Here is a 19,547-nt window from a genome sequence, read left to right on the forward strand (position 1 = left end):
GTGAAAACCAGTAGTGACTTAGAACCGGTCCACTAGCACGGTCCACGCCAATCCCTCTCTGGCACAGAGGATCCACTACCTGCCAGCCGGCATCGTGACACCAAGCGGTTAGAGTTGTTCCGTACTTGAGATTGCACCTACATACAACCTATGCACCTATATAAATAAGAATGACTGACGAAGCGGTTGAGTTGTGCCCATAACCGCGTATGAGGGCACACCTGTAGAGTGCAAAAATCAAGAAGTAGAATTAATAACAACATTCCTGACCATGATAACCAACACCACAACTAGTCCTATCTATCTCCCCTAAACTGCTCTTACTGGACTCAATAAACCAGAGAGCTGGCCTGCCGGCTAACGACCACATGAGGCAGTACCTGACACTGGGAAGATAGGTGGTGAAGCCCACTGCGTCCGGCCTGGCACTGGAACAGGACCTGACTATGTGCTAGCTGATACGTTCGTGTTGACATACTCACTGTGGTGATTTGCAGAAAGGGGAACCGATAAAGCTTGTCGGGCATAACCTGTCCTCCTGTCCCTGCTGATAAGTGGCAAAATATACATTGTTAGTTAAGTGATGTGAAGAGATGAATGGACTGTACCGTGAGTCATATCCTAACCTGCCAACATACCGTCATGAATGTGGACTCAGGAGGAGTAATGACCTGCAGCGGACGACGGGCCTCCTCATCCTGATCATGCCTGCAGGCTCGGCAGAACTCAGTAAATTAAGCCTAAGGACTATCACGCCTGCAGACAGGCATCAACCGAGCCACTGTGTCCGCAGACGTGACTGACTTCTGCGTGACTATCGTACCTGTAGACTGACAGGTCTCACATACCCTCGTGCCTGTGGATGTGACAGGTCTTTGCGTAACCGCTGTGCCTGGGATGGCAATCTGACTCGAACCTCGTACCTGTAGGCGTGACAGGTCTTTGAGTAACCCTCGTGTCTGTGGAAGAGATAGCTGTAAGCGTGGCGCTGACATGGGTGGACGAGACAGAATAATGTGTGAAATAACCACCTATGAGTCGTGGAATTGTGACTCTATAACCTGTGTTGGGGGAACATTGACTGAGCCGTGAATCTCCCCGCAGGCATGGCAGGTGGAGATGGTATGCGACCCCCGAGTTTTTTTTTTTTTTTTCCGTGAGCGGAAGTGAATGGCAGCTGAGTGCCTGACGTGATGTATGCGTGGAGACAAGGGATGAGACTGAGTGTATGCTGTTGCGCTGGAGAAGAGTCAGAACAGCATATGCAGGGGCCCCCCACTGAAGATGTGTCAGCCAGGTGGTTGCCCCACTGCCTATATGTATCGAGTCATGTTGCACTGAAGCAGAGTCAGGAACAACAGACTTCACCAGGACCCCGACTGAAGCGAGTCAGGACTGAGGAACCTGGTGGTTGAGAGGACGTGCGAGGCTCTGAAGATGTGTCAGTAGCAGCGTCAGTGTGTGAAGCGAGTAACTGTGGTAAGCAACAAGAGTGGTCAAAGTAACATGGATCAGTGGGTACGTGTGATGTGGAGTCATGTTGCACTGAAGCAGAGTCAGGAACAACAGACTTCACCAGGACCCCGACTGAAGCGAGTCAGGACTGAGGAACCTGGTGGGTGAGAGGACGAGCGAGGCTCTGAAGGCGTGTCAGTAGCAGCGTCAGTATGAAACGAGTAACTGTGGTAAGCAACAAGAGTGGTGAAAGTAACATGGGTCAGTGGGTACGTGTGATGTGGAGTCGTGTTGCACTGAAGCAGAGTCAGGAACAACAGACTTTCTCTTTATTCCCCCGAGCTGAAAGCTGAAGAGGAAAGCCACTTGTGGGGCTTTGGTAACCAGTGGAAACGAAGCAACGATCTGGAGAAAGAGTATGCAAGTATTGTTGGGCTGACGCTAAGGAGACTGTGCAGGGGTGCCCTCTGTACGGGGGCTTAGTGGCGAGGAGATAACCGTGCCTGCCTCCCCCAAGACTCACTGTGGCAGCAGAGTACTGTGTGAAGGCCATGTATGTGTCCCCCCTCCAAACCCCTATACGACCCATCTAAGGCCTGATTCTAAGGGAACGTGATAAGTGTGGCTGTGCTTATACGTGCAGCATGCATGAGAAGTAAATAATTTTTTATTTTTTTTTGTAGTGTAAGATCTGATAGGAGTCTATGACCACAGTTACTCGGTGTGACCCCCTGTGGGCATGGCATGTGGGGGGTATGCCAGCCCTCTGTATCGTGATGTCGTAGCTCTGAGGAAGTGTCAGTAACAGCAACTGCGCAGTGCTGCCCCCTGCAGGCGTGGCAGGTAGGACGGGGAAACAACCACCTATGTGTCGTGAAGTTGTTATTCAGAGGACATGTCAGTGACAACAAATAGCGCGTCTCCCTGCAGAACGTGGCGGGTGAAGTGGGTGAACACCACTTGTGTCGTGGTATGGATGTGCAGAACAACATGTCAGCGGCCACAGTTTAGTGCATGCTGTATGATAGTTAGAAGGTAGCAGGTGAGCGTATGACAGATACAGATGCTTGATCTGTGACTGAGCAGTTACTATGGTAACGTGCCTGTGGAATGTCAGCTGCGGGGACCAGTAGCCGGTACCGACGTATGTGCAGAGTAACTATATGTGATTGTACCGTACAACCTGAGAATATCTGTACAGTATGAAGCTACGAGCGTGTGGATAGTGTATGCCGTGTAAGGTTGTGCGTATGAGCAGTACTACCTATGAGCATGTGTGCGGTAACACAGTGGGGAGCTGGATATGACGACAGTTATGAGCGTACGTTCAGAGCAACCCGTATGCGCACATGTATGAATGAAGCGGCATACGTGAGTGCCGTATGACCGTGACAGGCACGATGCGGTTCTAATGGCGTGAGCGTTTGGTACTATGACTGTACTCACAGTGTGTGGCGTGATGAGCGTATGTGCTGAGTGCAACAAGGAACTGTACCCACTGCATGGAAGCTATTATCGTATGGACTGTACACAATACTATGCTGTCTCACTGAATATAACATTGTGGGCGTGTGTGCTGTATGCGACAATGGGACTGTACTCCCTGTGTGTGCCAGTATGAGCATGTGTACTGTGTGAGATACTCTAAGTGTACCCACTGTGTGCAACACTGGGCGTGTGTATTGAATGCAACGGCGAACTGTACCCACTGTGACTGATACCAAGAGCGCACGTACCATGCACGATACCACAGCTGTACCCTCTGTGTGTGACACTGTGAGCGTGTGTGTTCTATACCATGATGTAGCTGTACTTGCTGCATGTGACCCTGAATATGTGTGCACTGTAAGCGACGTGCTGTACCTACTGCAAGAAACACTATGACGTGTGTGCTCTATACCACGCTGTAACTGTGTGCCCTGCATGTGCCACCAAGAGCGCCTGTTATGCAGGATAAATGTTGTGAATGTTTATGTGTGGTATAAAAGCTTGAGCGTATGTGTAGTATGAAGCGGTGAGTGGTATAGTATTGACATAACGTAGAGCAGTAAAAGTTATGAGTGTATGCACCAAATACGTGTTGCGTGCGGTGTGAAGCCATGAGCATATGTATCGTGTGAAGCTACGTGTGGACTACATTCTATGAGTGACTGCATGGTATGAGTGCTGAGAGTAACTGCCTGGCGTGAACGCCAGGAGACTGCACAGTGTAAATTGGTATGGGTGACTGCACGGTATGAGTGCTGAGCGACAGCACGATATAAATGATATGGGTGACTGCGCAGTATGACGCTATGAGTGACTGGACGGTATGATGCTATGAGCGGCTGCATGGTATGATGCTATGAGTGACTGCACAGTAAAACGCTATGAGTGACTGCACGGTATGAATGCTGTGGGTGACTGTGACGGTATGAATGCTATGAGTGACTGCACGGTATGGAGCTAAGGGTGGCTGCACCATATGGAACGTTATGTGTGACTGTACGGCAAGAACACTACTAGTGACTGAATATGAAACGCTGTGAGTGACTGCATGGTATGAAAGCGATGAGTGACTGCATGGTATGAAAGCGATGAGTGACTGCATTAAGTGGCCGCCATGTGTGACTGCACGGCACAAAGTTGTAGTGACTGCATGGGCTGTCTAGTGTATCACATGAATGTACCAATATTGACATAAGGCAACTGCAACAACCAGTATGAGCTTAATTGTACAGTTGTGTAAGAAAGCTGTAGGCAGAGCATGTGGCTCCAGGGTGGTCCGACCACAGCTGGGGAGCTGTTGCAGTCTGACAGGACAGAGAAGGAAAACTTGAGCTGCCCGTGCCCCTGCAGGGGGGGGGGGGGTCGGATGGCGGGCTGGACTGATCCCCAGCTGCACCCTTGTGGCAAGGCCGCCGGGGACCCCCAGTTGAGACACCCCCAACCTGGCTTAACGTGGGTGGTATAGCCTGACAGGGCAGCTACGTCTCTGCCGGCCGTGGCTGAGCTCCGCCCCGTGCACATCACGTGACTCGGCGGCGGCACCCCGGCAACAGGGAGTGCCGGTCACGCCACGAGAGCCACGGGATGCCGGCGGGGGACAAGCGATGTGAGCCGCCGCCAGAAGCGAGAGACTCGGCCGCATGACCTGTCTCGGCGCGGGTGGATGACATCACCCGGCTGGCTCCAGAAGCGCTTCGCGGGGGAACATAGGTGACAGGGGCCGGCTGTCGCCGAAACAATAGTGCGCAATGTCCCGGGATGACCCGGGCCTACCGCAACTGCCATCGCTGCTCCTCTCTGAAAACACCACACGCACCTGCCTGGAACCACGTACGCCCTGCCCGACTGTAGCGGGGGCGTTTTATAGTGGTGCCTCCTGCATGGCCCCGCCGTAGAAAGCAGCCTGCAGTGATTGAATGAAGACCCAGCACTGTACAGCAGAGTTAGGGAGGAAGAGTCTCTTACACTCATGCAGAGTGAGTGCAAGAGACAGTCAAGCACCCTCAAGAGCACAGGATGAAAAACCAAGTGAGCACTAAAAAGCAGGCAATTGTGAGAGAAATATAGAGAAATATAGTTGCTAGACATGTAAAAATTTGATTGGGATATAACATGTCCTCTTTAATCACCCTTTTTTCGGAGTCCCAGAGTGAATTTTTTTTAAATCTGAGGCCATTTGTGGTATTTGGCAGAAAAACTATCTAAAACACATAATTTATGTGGCAAAAGTCATATAAGACATTGATTTCTGATCTGGCTTAACCCCTTAAGGACTTAGGATGTATGAGTACGTCCTAAGTCCGGTCCCTGTCTATAACGCGGGGTCTCGGCGGGACCCCGCGTCATAGCGGGATGGTCCCGGCGCCTATTCACAGCCGGGACCCGCGGATAATAGCGAGCGGCCACGATTGTTCGGCCACGCGCTATTAACCCTTCCGATGCGGCTCTCAAAGCTGAAAGTGAAAGTAAATGCTTCCCGGCTGCTCAGTCGGGCTGATCGGGGTCATCGCGATAAAATCGCGATGCCCCGATCAGCTACCCGGAGAGAAGAAGGTCCTTACCTTCTTCCGTCGGCGTCCCGGCTCTGATTGATTGCTCCATGCCTGAGTTACGAGCTGTCGTCAAATGACTCAAAACTGACTAAATCCTACCCCCATCATGGAACAGGGTCTGTTCCATGATGGGGGTAGTAGTACAGGGGCAAAGGGGTTGATCGCATCGGGTCTCACTTCTGAGACCCGATCCAATCAAAAGTTATTAAGCAGGGGAGCGGGCAGCATGGTCCGCTCCCCAGCGATGTACGATGTATTTTACTTTCATTTTCAAATTCCCCTCCGGGATCCCTGAATGGCCGGTACTGTGGAGCCATTCAGGGATCCCGGCAGGGTTCTCAAATAGAAGAGCTGCGGTGGGGAAAGATATATAGAATCGCTGGGGGGAATATATATGTCATATGCCCCCAGCAGGGCACGTTATATATGCCCCCCGCACAGCACATGTTATATATGTCCCCCGCACAGCGCTATCATATGCCCCGCACAGCGCATGTTATATATGTCCCCCGCACAGCACATGTTATATATGTCCCCTGCACAGCGCATGTTATATATGCCCCCTGCACAGCGCATGTTATATATGCCCCAAGCACAGCGCATGTTATATATGCCCCCCACACTGCGCATGTTATATATGCCCCCCCCGCACAACGCAATCATAAGCTCCCGGTAGCGCTATCATTGACAAGCATTTTATTAGCAGAGCATCTCTCCGGGAAGCCGCTGCCCGATGCTCTGCTAATGCTCCGCTTGTGAGTGATAGTGCTTCATATGTGTATAAGCTTTATCTGGTCCCCACTTCGCTTCTACACACAGTCCTCCTGAGTACAAACACCACAGCTGCCCCATCGCCTCCCCCATCCCCGGTGTTATAATTACCTGTTCCCGCCGGTGCGGATTCCGCTATCTGCCCTACGCGCCTTTCAGTCGGCTATTTTTCGTTTCATATGGGACGGGAAGAGGCATAGGCTCCCGATGTCGGTTATGATGGCTAGTCGGGAGTTGGGAGTTTTAGCTGTCCCAGATGTAGTTAAATACTATTGGGCTGCCCACCTGCGGCATCTTGCGGCTTGGTCCTCCTATCATGCTTACAGCCGCTGGATGCAAATTGAATGACTCTGGCTAGCGCCTTATCACCCTAATGCTCTTCTGTAGTCCCCTCCGGCACCATCTACTATTCTATCTCCTCTCCAGGGCCCCATGGCTTTCTCAAAGTATGTCTGGGGCTACTGCTCTCTGAAGTTTCGTTTGTACTCTTTTCCTTCCTCTCTTATATCCTTTCTCTACCACCCTGACTTTCCTTCTGGTCTGACATCTGTGATGGTACGGGAATGGGGGTCTCGGGGGCTTTTTTTTTGGGCTGATGTTGTGGATCCTCTTACGTGTTTTCTCTTGCCGTTTGAGCAGTTGATGTCTCGCTGGGATCTCCCTTTGCCTGAACGCTTCCATTACCTGCAATTGCGGCATTTTATGTCAACCGTGATGGGTTCCACGTCGGTATCTTTGCCGACTGCATTTGAAAGACTTTGCAGGATTGGGCCTCAGACGAGGGGCCTCCTCTCTGACATTTACTCTCTCCTCCTCCAACCTCCTGAGGGTGTTCCGGTGTTGCATAATTATATGAGGTGCTGGGAGACTGCTCTCGATACTACTATCTCTCTCCCTCAATGGAAGGTTATCTGGGAAAGGGCTTCTAAGGCCTCTATTTGTACTGCCTATAAAGAAACCCAATACAAGCTGCTTATGGGTTGGTATCACACTCCGGAGTTGTTGAATAGATTGAACCCTGCTATCCCTCCTCAGTTCTGGCATTGTGGGGTGGGACTGAGTACAGTAGAGCATATATTCTGGTCGTATCCTCTCATAGGGTCATACTGGACAATGGTACAAAGACTGGTTCATGAGGCTTTGGGAGTGTTGGTTCCTCTAGACCCGCTGGTTTATCTTCTTCACCTTTCTTACCCTGTCCTGGCTAAGAAACCTTTGAGGCTATTTATGCATATGGTGTTGGCTGCTAAAACCCTTATTGCTAGGTGTTGGAAGAAACCTCTTCCTCCCTCGGAGTCTGACTTACTCAGATCCGTGAGATCAGGTCATTGGAGTTCCTTACGGCCTCCTTGAATAACACTATCCCTTCATTCCTATTGGTCTGGGAGCCCTGGGATCGCTTCTCCGATAGACACCTGCCTTGACTTTTTCCTCTCTCTCCCTTCTTTTCCTCCCTTCCCTCTTCCCTTTTGTGGTCGGTTGTGTTTGTCTTTTGTGTTGTCTGTCTGTTAACTCCACTCCACCCCCTCCCTTGTTTTTGGCTTGCCAAGCCTTTTCAGTTATGTCACCTGGCAGTGGATTATTTGATTACCCTGATTACTTTCTAGTTATTGATTGCTGGGCGTTTGTTTCATGGCTGCCTATGGGTTTGATCTAATTGTCTGCCTGCCTGTTTATGCTTCATATCTTGTGAATTGATTTGGGGCCTTGGCCTCTGCTATGTTCTTTTTGTGTTATCTTCTTGTCTGGATTTATTCATATGTAAAATCTTTAATAAAAATTACAGTTAAAAAAAAAAAAAAAAATGACCTGTTCCCGGGGTCCGCGATCCCTCTGGCTCCGGCGCTGTGGCTGTGCGCTGCGATGCACAATGACGAGTGACGTCCCCAATGCGACATCACAGTCAGTGCGCACAGTGACAGTGCCGGAGCCAGAAAAAGCGTGGACCTCGGGAACAGGTAATTATAACACCAGGGATGGGGGAGGCGATGGGGCAGCTGTGGTGATTGTACTCAGGAGGACTGTGCATAGAAGCGAAGTGGGGACCAGATAACACTTATATGTCTGGTCCCCACTTTGCTTTTATATACATATGCCTCTGAAGCGCTATCACTCACAAGCAGGGCATTAGCAGAGCATCGGGCAGCGGCTTCCCGGAGAGATGCTCTGCTAATAAAATGCTGGTCAATGATAGCGCTACCGGGAGCTTATGATTGCGCTGTGTGGGGGGCATATATAACATGCGCTGTGCGGGGGGCATATATAACATGCGCTGTGCGGGGGGGCATATATAACATGCGCTGTGCGGGGGACATATATAACATGCGCTGTGCGGGGGACAAGATATATAGAAGCTGTGGGGACATATATATTCCCCCCAGCGATTCTATATATCTTTCCCCACCGCAGCTCTTCTATTTGAGAACCCTGCCGGGATCCCTGAATGGCTCCTCAGTACCGGCCATTCAGGGATCCCGGCGGGGAATTTGAAAACGAAAGTAAAATACATCGTACATCGCTGGGGAGCGGACCATGCCGCTCGATCCCCTGCTTAGTAACTTTTGATCGGATTGGGTCTCAGAAGTGAGACCCGATGCGATCAACCCCTTCGCCCCTGTACTACTACCCCCAACATGGAACAGACCCTGTTCCATGATGGGGTTAGGATTTAGTCAGTTTTGAGTCATTTCACGACAGCTCAGAGCTGTTGGGTTTTGGTGAAGAAAAATTCACAGGTTTTTTTCTTTTTTTTATCGGGAACATGCCCCTTTTTGTGACAACCACGCCCATTTTGACAGGTTTAAAAAACACTCGGAGTGATGATATATTTTGTTGGGTTGTGCGACCAAATTTGTGTCGCATGGACTATAACGACACAAATTTGGTCGCACAACCCGACAAAAAGAGTCGGGTTGGCATTAGTAAATGAGGGCTATTGTGTCCATTGCCAGGCAAAGGCTGCAAAGGACACAAGTGTGGACTCCCAGAGTGAGAGAAGTGGCTCGGGTAACATACAGCAGGTGGCTGTATGAATGGGACTTTATGTTCAAATGTGAACTGTATCTTATATGTCTGCAGGACTTATTGTGTTTAACCCCTTGGGGACTGAGCCCATTTTGACCTTAGGGCCAGAGCATTTTTTTGCAATTCTGACCACTGTCAGTTTAAGCATTAATAACTCTGGGATGCTTGTACTTATGAATTTGATTCCGAGATTGTTTTTTTGTGACATATTCTACTTTATGTTAGTGGTAAATTTTCGTCGATACTTGCATCATTTCTTGGTGAAAAATTCCACAATTTCATAAACAAAATTAGAAAATTTAGCATTTTTATAACTTTGAAGCTCTCTGCTTGTAAGGAAAATAGACATACCAAATAAATTATATATTGATTCACATATACTATAGGTCTACTTTATGTTGACATCATAAAGTTGACATGTTTTTACTTTTTGATCACATCAGAGAGCTTAAAAGTTTAGCAGCAATTTTCCAATTTTTCAAGTAAATTTCAAAATCTGAAATTTTCAGGGACCAGTTCAGTTTTGAAGTGAATTTGAGGGTCTTTATGTTAGAAATACCCCATAATGGACCCCATTATGAAAACTGCACCCCTCATTGTATTCAAAATGACATTCAGAAAGTTTGTTAACCCTTTTGGTGTTTCTTAGGAATAGCAGGAAAGTGGAGGCGAAAATTCAAAATCTTAATTTTTTTATACTAACATGTTCTTGTAGAACCATTTTTAATTTTTTTTTTACAAGGGGTAAAAGGTAAAAAAGCCCCCCAAAATTTGTAACCCAATTTCTCTCGAGTAAGGAAATATTTTTTTTTTTATACACTAACAGGCTGGTGTAGAACCCAACTTTACCTTTTCAAAAGGGGTAAATGGAGAAAAAGCCACCAAAAATGTGTAGCGCAATTTCTCCCGAGTACGGAGATACCCCATGTGTGGCCCTAAACTGTTGCTTTGAAATACGACAGGGCTCTGAAGTGAGAGAGCGCCATGCACATTTGAGGCCTAAATTAAGGATTTTCATAGGGGTGTACCTGGATGCAAGCGTTACAATTGCCTCCGCCACCACAAATACTGTAGGTCAGTTTTCCCCAAACAGGGTGCCTCCAGCTTTTGCAAAACTCCCAACATGCTTGGACAGTCAATGGCTGTCCGGCAATACTGGGAGTTATTTTGCAACAGCTGGAGGCTCCATTTTGGAAAAACTGATGTACAAGGCGTTTTAAATTTTTATTTGGGGAGGGGGGCGCGAAAGTGTAAGGGTGTAGTGTATATGTAGTGTTTTACTTTTTTTTAAAATTTATGGTCAGTGTAGTGTAGTGTTTTTAGGGTACATTCACACAGGTGGGGGTTTACAGTGAGTTTCCCGCTGCAGCGAAAATTTGCCGCATCTCAAACTTGAAGCGGGAAACTTGCTGTAAACCCCCGCCCATGTGAATGTACACTGTACATTCGTGTGTGTGTGTGTGTGTGGGGGGGGGGGGGGGGGGCAAAACTACAACTCCCAGCATGCACTGACAGGACGGGCATACTGGGAGTAGTTTTGCAACAGCAGGAGGCACATGGATTGGGTAATACTGAGTTAGGAAGCTGACAAGGTTTCCCAACCAGTGTGCCTCCAGTTGTTGCAATACTAAAGCTCCCAGCATGCCCAGCCATCGGCTGTCTGGGCATGCTGGGAGTTGTAGTTTGGAAACCTCTGGAGGCCCGCAGGTTGAAGACCACTGCGGCCTTCTTCATCATCTCCTCCCTTCATCATCACTGCCTGTCAATCCCTTCATCATTGGTCTTCAACCTGCGGACCTCAAGATGTTGCAAAACTACAACTCCCAGCATGCCTGTACAGCCATAGGCTGTCCGGGCATGCTGGGAGTTGTAGTTTTGAAACCTCTGGAGGTCCGCAGGTTGAAGACCACTGCAGCCTTCGTCATCATCCAGACCCCCCTTTTGTTTTGTACTCACCTCCCCTCGGCGGGAAGTTAGGGTGAGCTGGTCCGGGCCATCTATGCTGCAGGGACTGTCCGGTGGGGAGGGTTAGTCGTTGCAGGCTGTCCATTTTCACCGGGGGGGGGGCCCTCTTCTCCGCGCTTCGGGCCTGCCCCGGACTAGTGATGTTGCCTTGACGATGACGCACAGAGATGTTCATGCGCAACGTCCCTGTGCGTCGTCGTCAAGGCAACATCACTAGTCCGGGGCCGGGCCCGAAGCGCGGAGAAGAGGCCCCCCCCATTGAAAATGGACAGCCCGCAATGACTAACCCTCCCCACCGGCCGGTCCCTGCAGCATAGATGGCCCGGACCCAGCTCACCCTTCCTTCCCGCCGAGGGGAGGTGAGTACAAAACAAAAGGGTGGGGGGAGCTGGATGATGACGAAGGCCTGGGAGTTGTAGTTTTGCAACATCTGGAGGTCCGCAGGTTGAAGACCACTGAGAAAGGATTGACAGGCGGAGAGTTCACTCGAGTATAAGCCGAGGGGGGCGTTTTCAGCACGAAAAATTGTGCTGAAAAACTCGGCTTATAATAGAGTATATACGGTTACTGGTTGAACTGTACTGGAACATACAAATGTGGACATACACGCTGCAACACATGTAAATTTATTAATAATAACCATAACTTTAAATCATCATCCACTGGCATCAGTTACAACATAAAGTCATTCATAAACTGTCATACCACACACGTGGTTTATTTAGTCACATGCATCCCCTGTAACCTTCAATAAATTTGTTGCACGACCAGAAAATTGAAAGTGAGAATCTCGGAACATCTAGCACCATGTAAACAACTTTTTCCTCTACAACGATCTACATCTGGATTAACAAAACATCTCTTGGATAAACATATGGGAGAACAACCAAATTTGAATGTGACTGGAATCGAGAGGGTTAAACCCACAAGACAGGGTTGTGACTGGAATAAGCTGGTGTTCAGTCTGGACACCAGGTACCCGAGAGGCATAAACTATAAAAACGACCTTTCATACATTTATTAATCTATTTTAATATTGACATGGTCCCCCTCTAGATCTCATATATGTATAGGTATATACAAATACACAAGTATATATTATTGAATACTATTGCTTTATCGCTATCTATGTCTGCTTAGTTTCTCCCCACCCTTAGAACACACTTGAAACTAATTAAAAAATTTCTTCACACATGCCCCATTGAAGGCGTGTTTGAACACAACTAATTCATTTCTTAGCAGACATATATACCGGGTATCTTCCCCGCAAAAACATCGCTATGATTAAGGTTTTTCTGTAAAACCGAAACGAGTCAGCGTTTTTCGTGGTTTTTAATATGCACTTTTTATTTAATTTTAATATGACCCAATAAAGAATTCAAGTTTTAGAAGCAGGAACACCTATTTTTCCATGTTGAACACTTGGGACCTGGCCCATTTTCTTCCTCCGTGCTTCTATCGACAGAAACTCCAGGACTACTTAGATCCACACGGTGAGCTGACTCTCTGTTTCTATACTATATTAATTGTTGTGTCCTTTGACCACAGCAAAGGACTGTCCCCATAGGAAACCCCTACAATTATATATATATATATATATATATATATATATATATATATATATATATATATATTAATGGTCAGGGCCTTCCAGTGCGTATGGAACGTACACCTACCTGACCTAACATACCATGATGTAACTTAAACCCTACTTCCTATCCTGTAACAAGAATACCAGACATAACTTACCTTACCTAATCAGCGACAGAGGTGTGCCCAGGCCGCCGTTGGGGGTACACCTTAAGAGGGCAAAACACAGCATACCTAGGGGAGTAGTATATAATGTGCCCTTAAGTGATACCAGAGCCTGAGCTGTCGACCCCGCCTTCAGGCCATGGTTGCAACCCCCTCAGCGCGTATCCAATAGTACTGCGGACATCCTGATAACACCTACCTCACCAGAAGCCATAGCTACCATCTAGACACCACGTACATATTAGTCACCTGAACTTGCTGAATGGACTGAACAAACCGCTCCCTATCCTACTGTACCTCGTGACCCACTCTTAGTAAACCTAGTATGCAGTTTCCAGGATTATGGGCCAAACCTTTGTAGAATTGTAGAAAGAAACCCAAGTGTCATGAGAGACAGAACATTACAGACGTCTACTGCCGATACAATGAACTATTCCCTACATCAACGACCATAACTATGGACGAAAACAACTAACTGAACCATGTTACCATGTGTGAATATGTCACCTGTAAATGATCACTTAATACCGGTATGACAGTCGTATCCTGTAAACGTGTCAGAACATACGACTATGCAGTATATCCCACCTGAGAACGTGACAGGCATAACGGGTATACAGCTGCCTATGTGTAGTGATGTTATTGCTCTGAAAACATGTCAGCAACAATAACCAAGTAGTATATCCCACCTGAGAACGTGTCAGGCATGTCAGGTATATACTCCTCTATGTGTCATGCTGCTATTGCCCAGGAAAACGTGTCCGAAACAATAGCCCAGATGCTGTATTCTCCTGCAGACGTGGCAGGCAGGCTGAGAATATCCACAACCTGTAAACGTGACATGATCCAAAGTGGTTGATAATGCGCCTATGGGCATGATGCGTATGACCATTACGTGTAAGATTCGTGAACTGTGATACCTTGAAATTAAGCCCTATGCCCAGCATTTAGTATTATACCCGCATCAATGACGTGAGCGCCTGACTACCGTATACAAAGTAAGATAGCTTGAAGTAAAACCCTATAACAGTGATATGGTAACGTAACCTGACCTATTCATAAACATAGAATCGTACTAAGGTAACCTGCTTAAAATAACGTACGTGTATGGAGACATTTACTGGGTACCTGGAACAAATGGGCAGATAAGCATCGCGTCATGCAAGTAGTAACTTACGTAGCGCATGTGCCGTAGTCCATGCTATGATAATAAGCGAAATGACGTATGTATACGTACCCATATTATGGCAACAAGACTCAGTTCACCTGTAAATGATCACTTTAATACCTGTATAGCAGTCGTGTCCTGCAGACGTGTCAGAACATACGAGTATGCAGTGCATCCCACCTGAGAATGTGACAGGCATAACGGGTATACAGCTGCCTATGTGTAGTGATGTTATTGCTCTGAAAACGTGTCAGCAACAATAACCAAGTAGTATATCCCATCTGAGAACGTGTCAGGCATGTCAGGTATATACTCCTCTATGTGTCTTGCTGCTGTTGCTCAGGAAACAAGTCCATAACAATAGCCCAAATGATGTATTCCCCTGCAGACGTGGCAGGCAGGCTGAGCATATCCACAACCTGTAAACGTGACATTATCAAAAATGGTTGAAAAATGCGACTTAGTAACATATGTCTAAACACAATTACCATAGACCCTATGCTCACCACAGTGTGGAAACATGAGCCAGTTATACTGTAGCCCGTTAAGCGTGTAGTACCGTATGGAAGCCTACGGGGGTGTGTGAAAGATATATGGAAATTGTTCGCATTAATCGTATGGAGCACTACGTGTTATGCCGTATAGACGCATAAGCGTATAATAACGTGTGGAAACCTGAGCGTATACCAGGTATGGAACATAGGCGTGTTGTACCATATGGTGAACAATAGTATGCCATGTCATATGGAAATAAGAATAGAATATTGTAATGAAACATCAACGTTTTAACCCATTTGGAAACCTAAGTGTCACACCATCTAAACCATAATCGTGTTATCCTGTATGGAACTGAGCGTGTAAACTGAATGGAACAAACAAGTAGGTATACTGTGTGGTAATTGCCAGCATACATACCGAATTGTAAACACCAGTGCACACCCCGTATGCCAACCACAGGCGGGCACACCATACGGAAAATACTGGCATGGACGCTGCACAGTAGACACCAGTGCGCATACCCACGACAACCACCGGCATGCATACTGCCTGATATCCACCAGCGTGCCTACAGAATGGAAAAATGCGATCGTGTATATTGCACGGAATATGCCATCGGAAAATGCTCTCATGTATACTGTACGGAAAATGCAATCATGTATACTGTACAGACAATAAAATCGTGCCTACCGTACAGAAGATATTGTATGGAAAATGCAATCGTGTGTACCGTACGGACAATACCATCGTGTATACTGTATGGAAATGCAATCATGTATACTGTACAGACAATACAATCGTGCCAACTGTACAGAAGACACTGTATGGAAAATGCAATCGTGTGTACCGTACGGAAAGTACGATCGTGTATACTGTATGGAAAATACGTATACTATAGAAAAGCAAACATGTTATACTGTACTGGAAATACAAGCGTGTATACTGTACTGGAAATACTAGAATGTATACTGTACTGGTAATATGAGCGTGTATACTGTACTGGAAATACGAGAATGTATACTGTACTGGGAATACGAGAATATATACTGTACTGGAAATACTAGCGTGTATACTGTATGAAAATATAAGCGTGCATACTGTACTGGAAATATGAACATGTACACTGTATGAAAGAGTAAGCGTGTATACTGTACGAAAAAGCAAGCGTGTGTACCGCATGAAACACCAGTGTAAATATTGTATGAAAAAACACAACCGTGTATAACATGAGAAATCCAAGCATGTAATCTATATGGAAAATGCAAGCGAACCTATCATACGGAAAATACAAACGTGTGTACTATATGAGAAATACAAGCGTGTATACTTGCATATTCTGTATGCAAATACAATCACATGTTCTGTATGAACAAGCGTGTATCCTGTGGCAAATACAAGCATGTACTGTATGCAAAACAAGCGAGCATTCTACCTGAATGATACAAGCGCCTATACTGTAGGAAAACACAGCGTATATACTGTATGAAAATCCAAACGTGTACACTGTATGAAAATCCAAGCGTGTTCTTGAAAATACAAGCGTGTCATACTGTATGAAAATACGAGTGTGTCATATTGAATGAAACAACAAGCGTGTCATGCTGTGTGAAAATACAAGCGTGTCAACCTGTATGAAAGTACGAGCGTGTCATACTGAATGAGAATATGAGCGTGTCATGTTATATGAAAACAAGCGTGTCATACTCTCTGACATACAAGCGTATCAAACTGTATGAAAATAAAAGCGTATCATACTATATAAAAAAGCAAGCGTGACGTCCAACGTGCACCCGAGCCTGCACGTATTTATACCACCCAGGCCCCTCCCATAAACTCAGGTTGTCATTCAACCTTTAACATATATATACACACACACACACACACACACATACAAAAAAAAATTAAAACATCTAAAAATATCACATTTTTGTTATAATGAAGCATTGTGCTTACATTGTAAACAAAAATCGTGCCCCCCACATCATTCTTCATTCAGTGCCCCATAATGATGAAGAAAAACAGAATTTTAGAAATTTCTACAAATTGGTTAACAAGAAAGAACTGAAATTTTGCATCAACATAACTATTTAGACCCTTTGCTAGAGCACTTGAAATTTAAATCTGGGGGCCTTCCACTTTTCTTGATCACCTTTTGAGATATTTCTGTAGTAAATTCAGTTGCTGGTACATGATTTGAAAAGATGCACCCATGTCTTTATAAGGTCTCACAGCTGAAAATGCATATTGGAGCAAAAACCAAGCCATGATGTGGGAAAGGACTGCCAAAGAGCTCATAGACAGAAATGTATGAAGGCACAGTTCTGGAAAAGGGTACATTTTCTCCGGCACTAAAAGTTCCCAAGAACACAGTGGCCTCCATAATTGTTAAATGGAAAAAGTGTAGAACAATCAGGACACTTCCGAGAGCTGACTGTCCCATCAAAACAAGTAATTATGGGTAAAAGGGCATTGGTAAGAGAGGTGACCAAAAACCCAGTTTCCCTCTGACTGAGCTTCAAAGATTCTGCTTATTGTTAGGGATCAAGTTGCACTATTTTGTGCAATTGCACAATAAAATAAAATCATCTTAATCATTATGTTAGCATGGCCTGCAGACATCAGATCTTCAGAAAACACCTCAATTGTGATTATAGGTAAAATCACTTTGGGCTCTTGGCAACATCTCTCTAAAAAACTCACTTTGAAAATGCAAAGACTCAGTTTAAAACTTCACATAATATGATTTGACCCCAACTCACTTATGAGTCTTGGCATCTAGCCAGGTGAAAAATGACCAAGTGATCTCATTAGCGGAACTGCAGGGATAAGACACCAACCCACCCTCAACAAAGCCAGGGGATTCATGGGAAATGTAGACAGCATAACAAAAACATTCCAGTGATGAAATTGGAACTAATATGGCTAAAAACACATGCCTGTCACGTAAGGACACACACTTCTAGATTATGTCTATCTTTTAGGCTTGTTGATCTATATAGTTTTCCATATCAAAAGATGTGCCACAGTTACTATGTGAGAAATATTTTCTTGCTAAATGATAGGCTTTCTCACTGTGTCTTAAATTTTTCGATAGAACTGAGTTGAAACACATAAAGTAATCATTTTTTATATTCAGTATGTATTCCATCTTTTATACCCCATTCCAAAACATGTTTAGCTTTAGCCATGGCCATAATTCATCTCAAATACAGATGCTAAAATACTCCCAATTACACACACAGAAGGCACTATATTTAACAGAACCTGTAGGAGAAATTATGCTTGCCATTTTTAAGGATTCATAATATGATTCCTTAAAAGTGTCTTTCTTTTTTTCTTCCTACTTGAGACTCAAGGGTGACATCCTCTCTATAGTCTTCTATTTTCTTTATATGGTCCAGATCGCAATGCCTTTTTTCAGCAACATCTTCCCTTTGCACAGCCAGACAACATTCATACCTCACTTTGTCAACAGATCTTCATCCTCTACATGAACAGAATACACAATATAACCTTGCTGTACGCTAAATATAATGCCACACTCTCCTCTGAATATAACACTACCAGACACTGTACCCTCTGAATATAACCCTGCCACATTTTATATGCCCCCCCCCCTTAATATAATAGAAAAAATACCAGGCTACGAGAAGCGCTATGTGCATTACACAGTTCGTCTCCCGAACACCCCACCCCACACCTGACTGCCTCCCTGCGCTTGTGCCTGAGATTATGATCTAATAAAGAAGTCTTAAGATTAAAGACAGCTTATGGTGAGTGCTCTGTAATTTCATATCTATTAGCACATTATTGCTTATGGTATCTATACATATTGGATGAGATAGAACCCTAAAGGTCTGGCAACATATCAGGTCTGCTTGTTCATCTGTTAACTGGACTGTGAACTCAAATAGCAAGTGAAGCAGTGCTGAGTTGTCTCTATGAAGGTGTAAATAAAATCTCTAATGTATTATTCATTTCAGTTATGAGTCTATTCAATTATTGGCACACTGTGTAGGATCGCTGATAGGAACACAATCAATTCTGCTAATGTTGACCTTTACTCGTTGACTAAAGCTTTGCTGTGTTTATTTATATTTGAATCATAAAAGTAACAAGTACTCTTAGATGTGTTCTTATGTCCCTTATTTTATTTGGCAGCTTGAACAACCAGAGTGTACTTCAGGAGAACTATATTCAGTAACTGAGCTTCAGTCACGTGAGTTTCTGATAATTTCTTATCATTAAGATAAAAAAAAATAATAATTAAAATAGTTCTTTAAAGGGGCACTCCGCTGCCCTCGGCATTTGTAACATTTTGTTCCGAATGCTTGGAGCGAGCGGCAGGGATCGTGATGTCACGGCCACGCCCCCTTAATGCAAATCCATGGAACGGTGCGTGGCGGGCGCCACGTCCCCTCCTATAGACTTGCATTGAGGGGGCGTGGTATGATGTCACGAGAGGTGTGGCCATGAGGTCACGACCCCTGCCACCCACTCCAAGCGTTTGGAACAAAATGTTCCGAACGCTGATTCAACGGAGTACCCCTTTAAGGCCCAAGCATTTTTTCATTATGGATCATCTAAAGAGTTTTTATGTAGTCATTTGGTCAGTATTTTGTGCTTATTTTGGTTGCCATACAAAAAAAGGTACATACCTGTCCATTGAAGTTTTTCTCTTTGTTGGTCCCACTCCTGGTTTTGGTTACAAATACTTACCAAAATGAAGACTAAGGCTAGAACTCCACTGAGATTTTTGCCCTGCGATTCGATTTTTTTGGCTCAAAAGCGCCAGAAAAACTGCCAGTTTTTTCCTGCGTTTTGGCGTTTTTTCTGGCGTTTTTACCTCTGTGGGGGATTTGCCTTTTTTG

At 45.7% G+C, this 19,547-nt stretch overlaps 1 protein-coding gene across 2 annotated transcripts in view; it reads left to right on the plus strand.

Annotated features, from left to right (window-relative positions):
* SMYD3 (SET and MYND domain containing 3) overlaps nucleotides 1-19,547 on the plus strand; it is an 815,165-nt gene that overhangs the window by 143,937 nt on the left and 651,681 nt on the right. For both annotated transcript variants that reach the window (XM_056567174.1, XM_056567173.1), the window contains exon 4: nucleotides 18,838-18,895. In XM_056567174.1, the coding sequence (XP_056423149.1) occupies nucleotides 18,838-18,895 (58 nt within the window). The remainder of the gene's footprint in view (nucleotides 1-18,837; nucleotides 18,896-19,547) is intronic.

Source organism: Hyla sarda, chromosome 3 (genome assembly GCF_029499605.1).
Source record: "Hyla sarda isolate aHylSar1 chromosome 3, aHylSar1.hap1, whole genome shotgun sequence".
NCBI lineage: Eukaryota > Metazoa > Chordata > Amphibia > Anura > Hylidae > Hyla > Hyla sarda.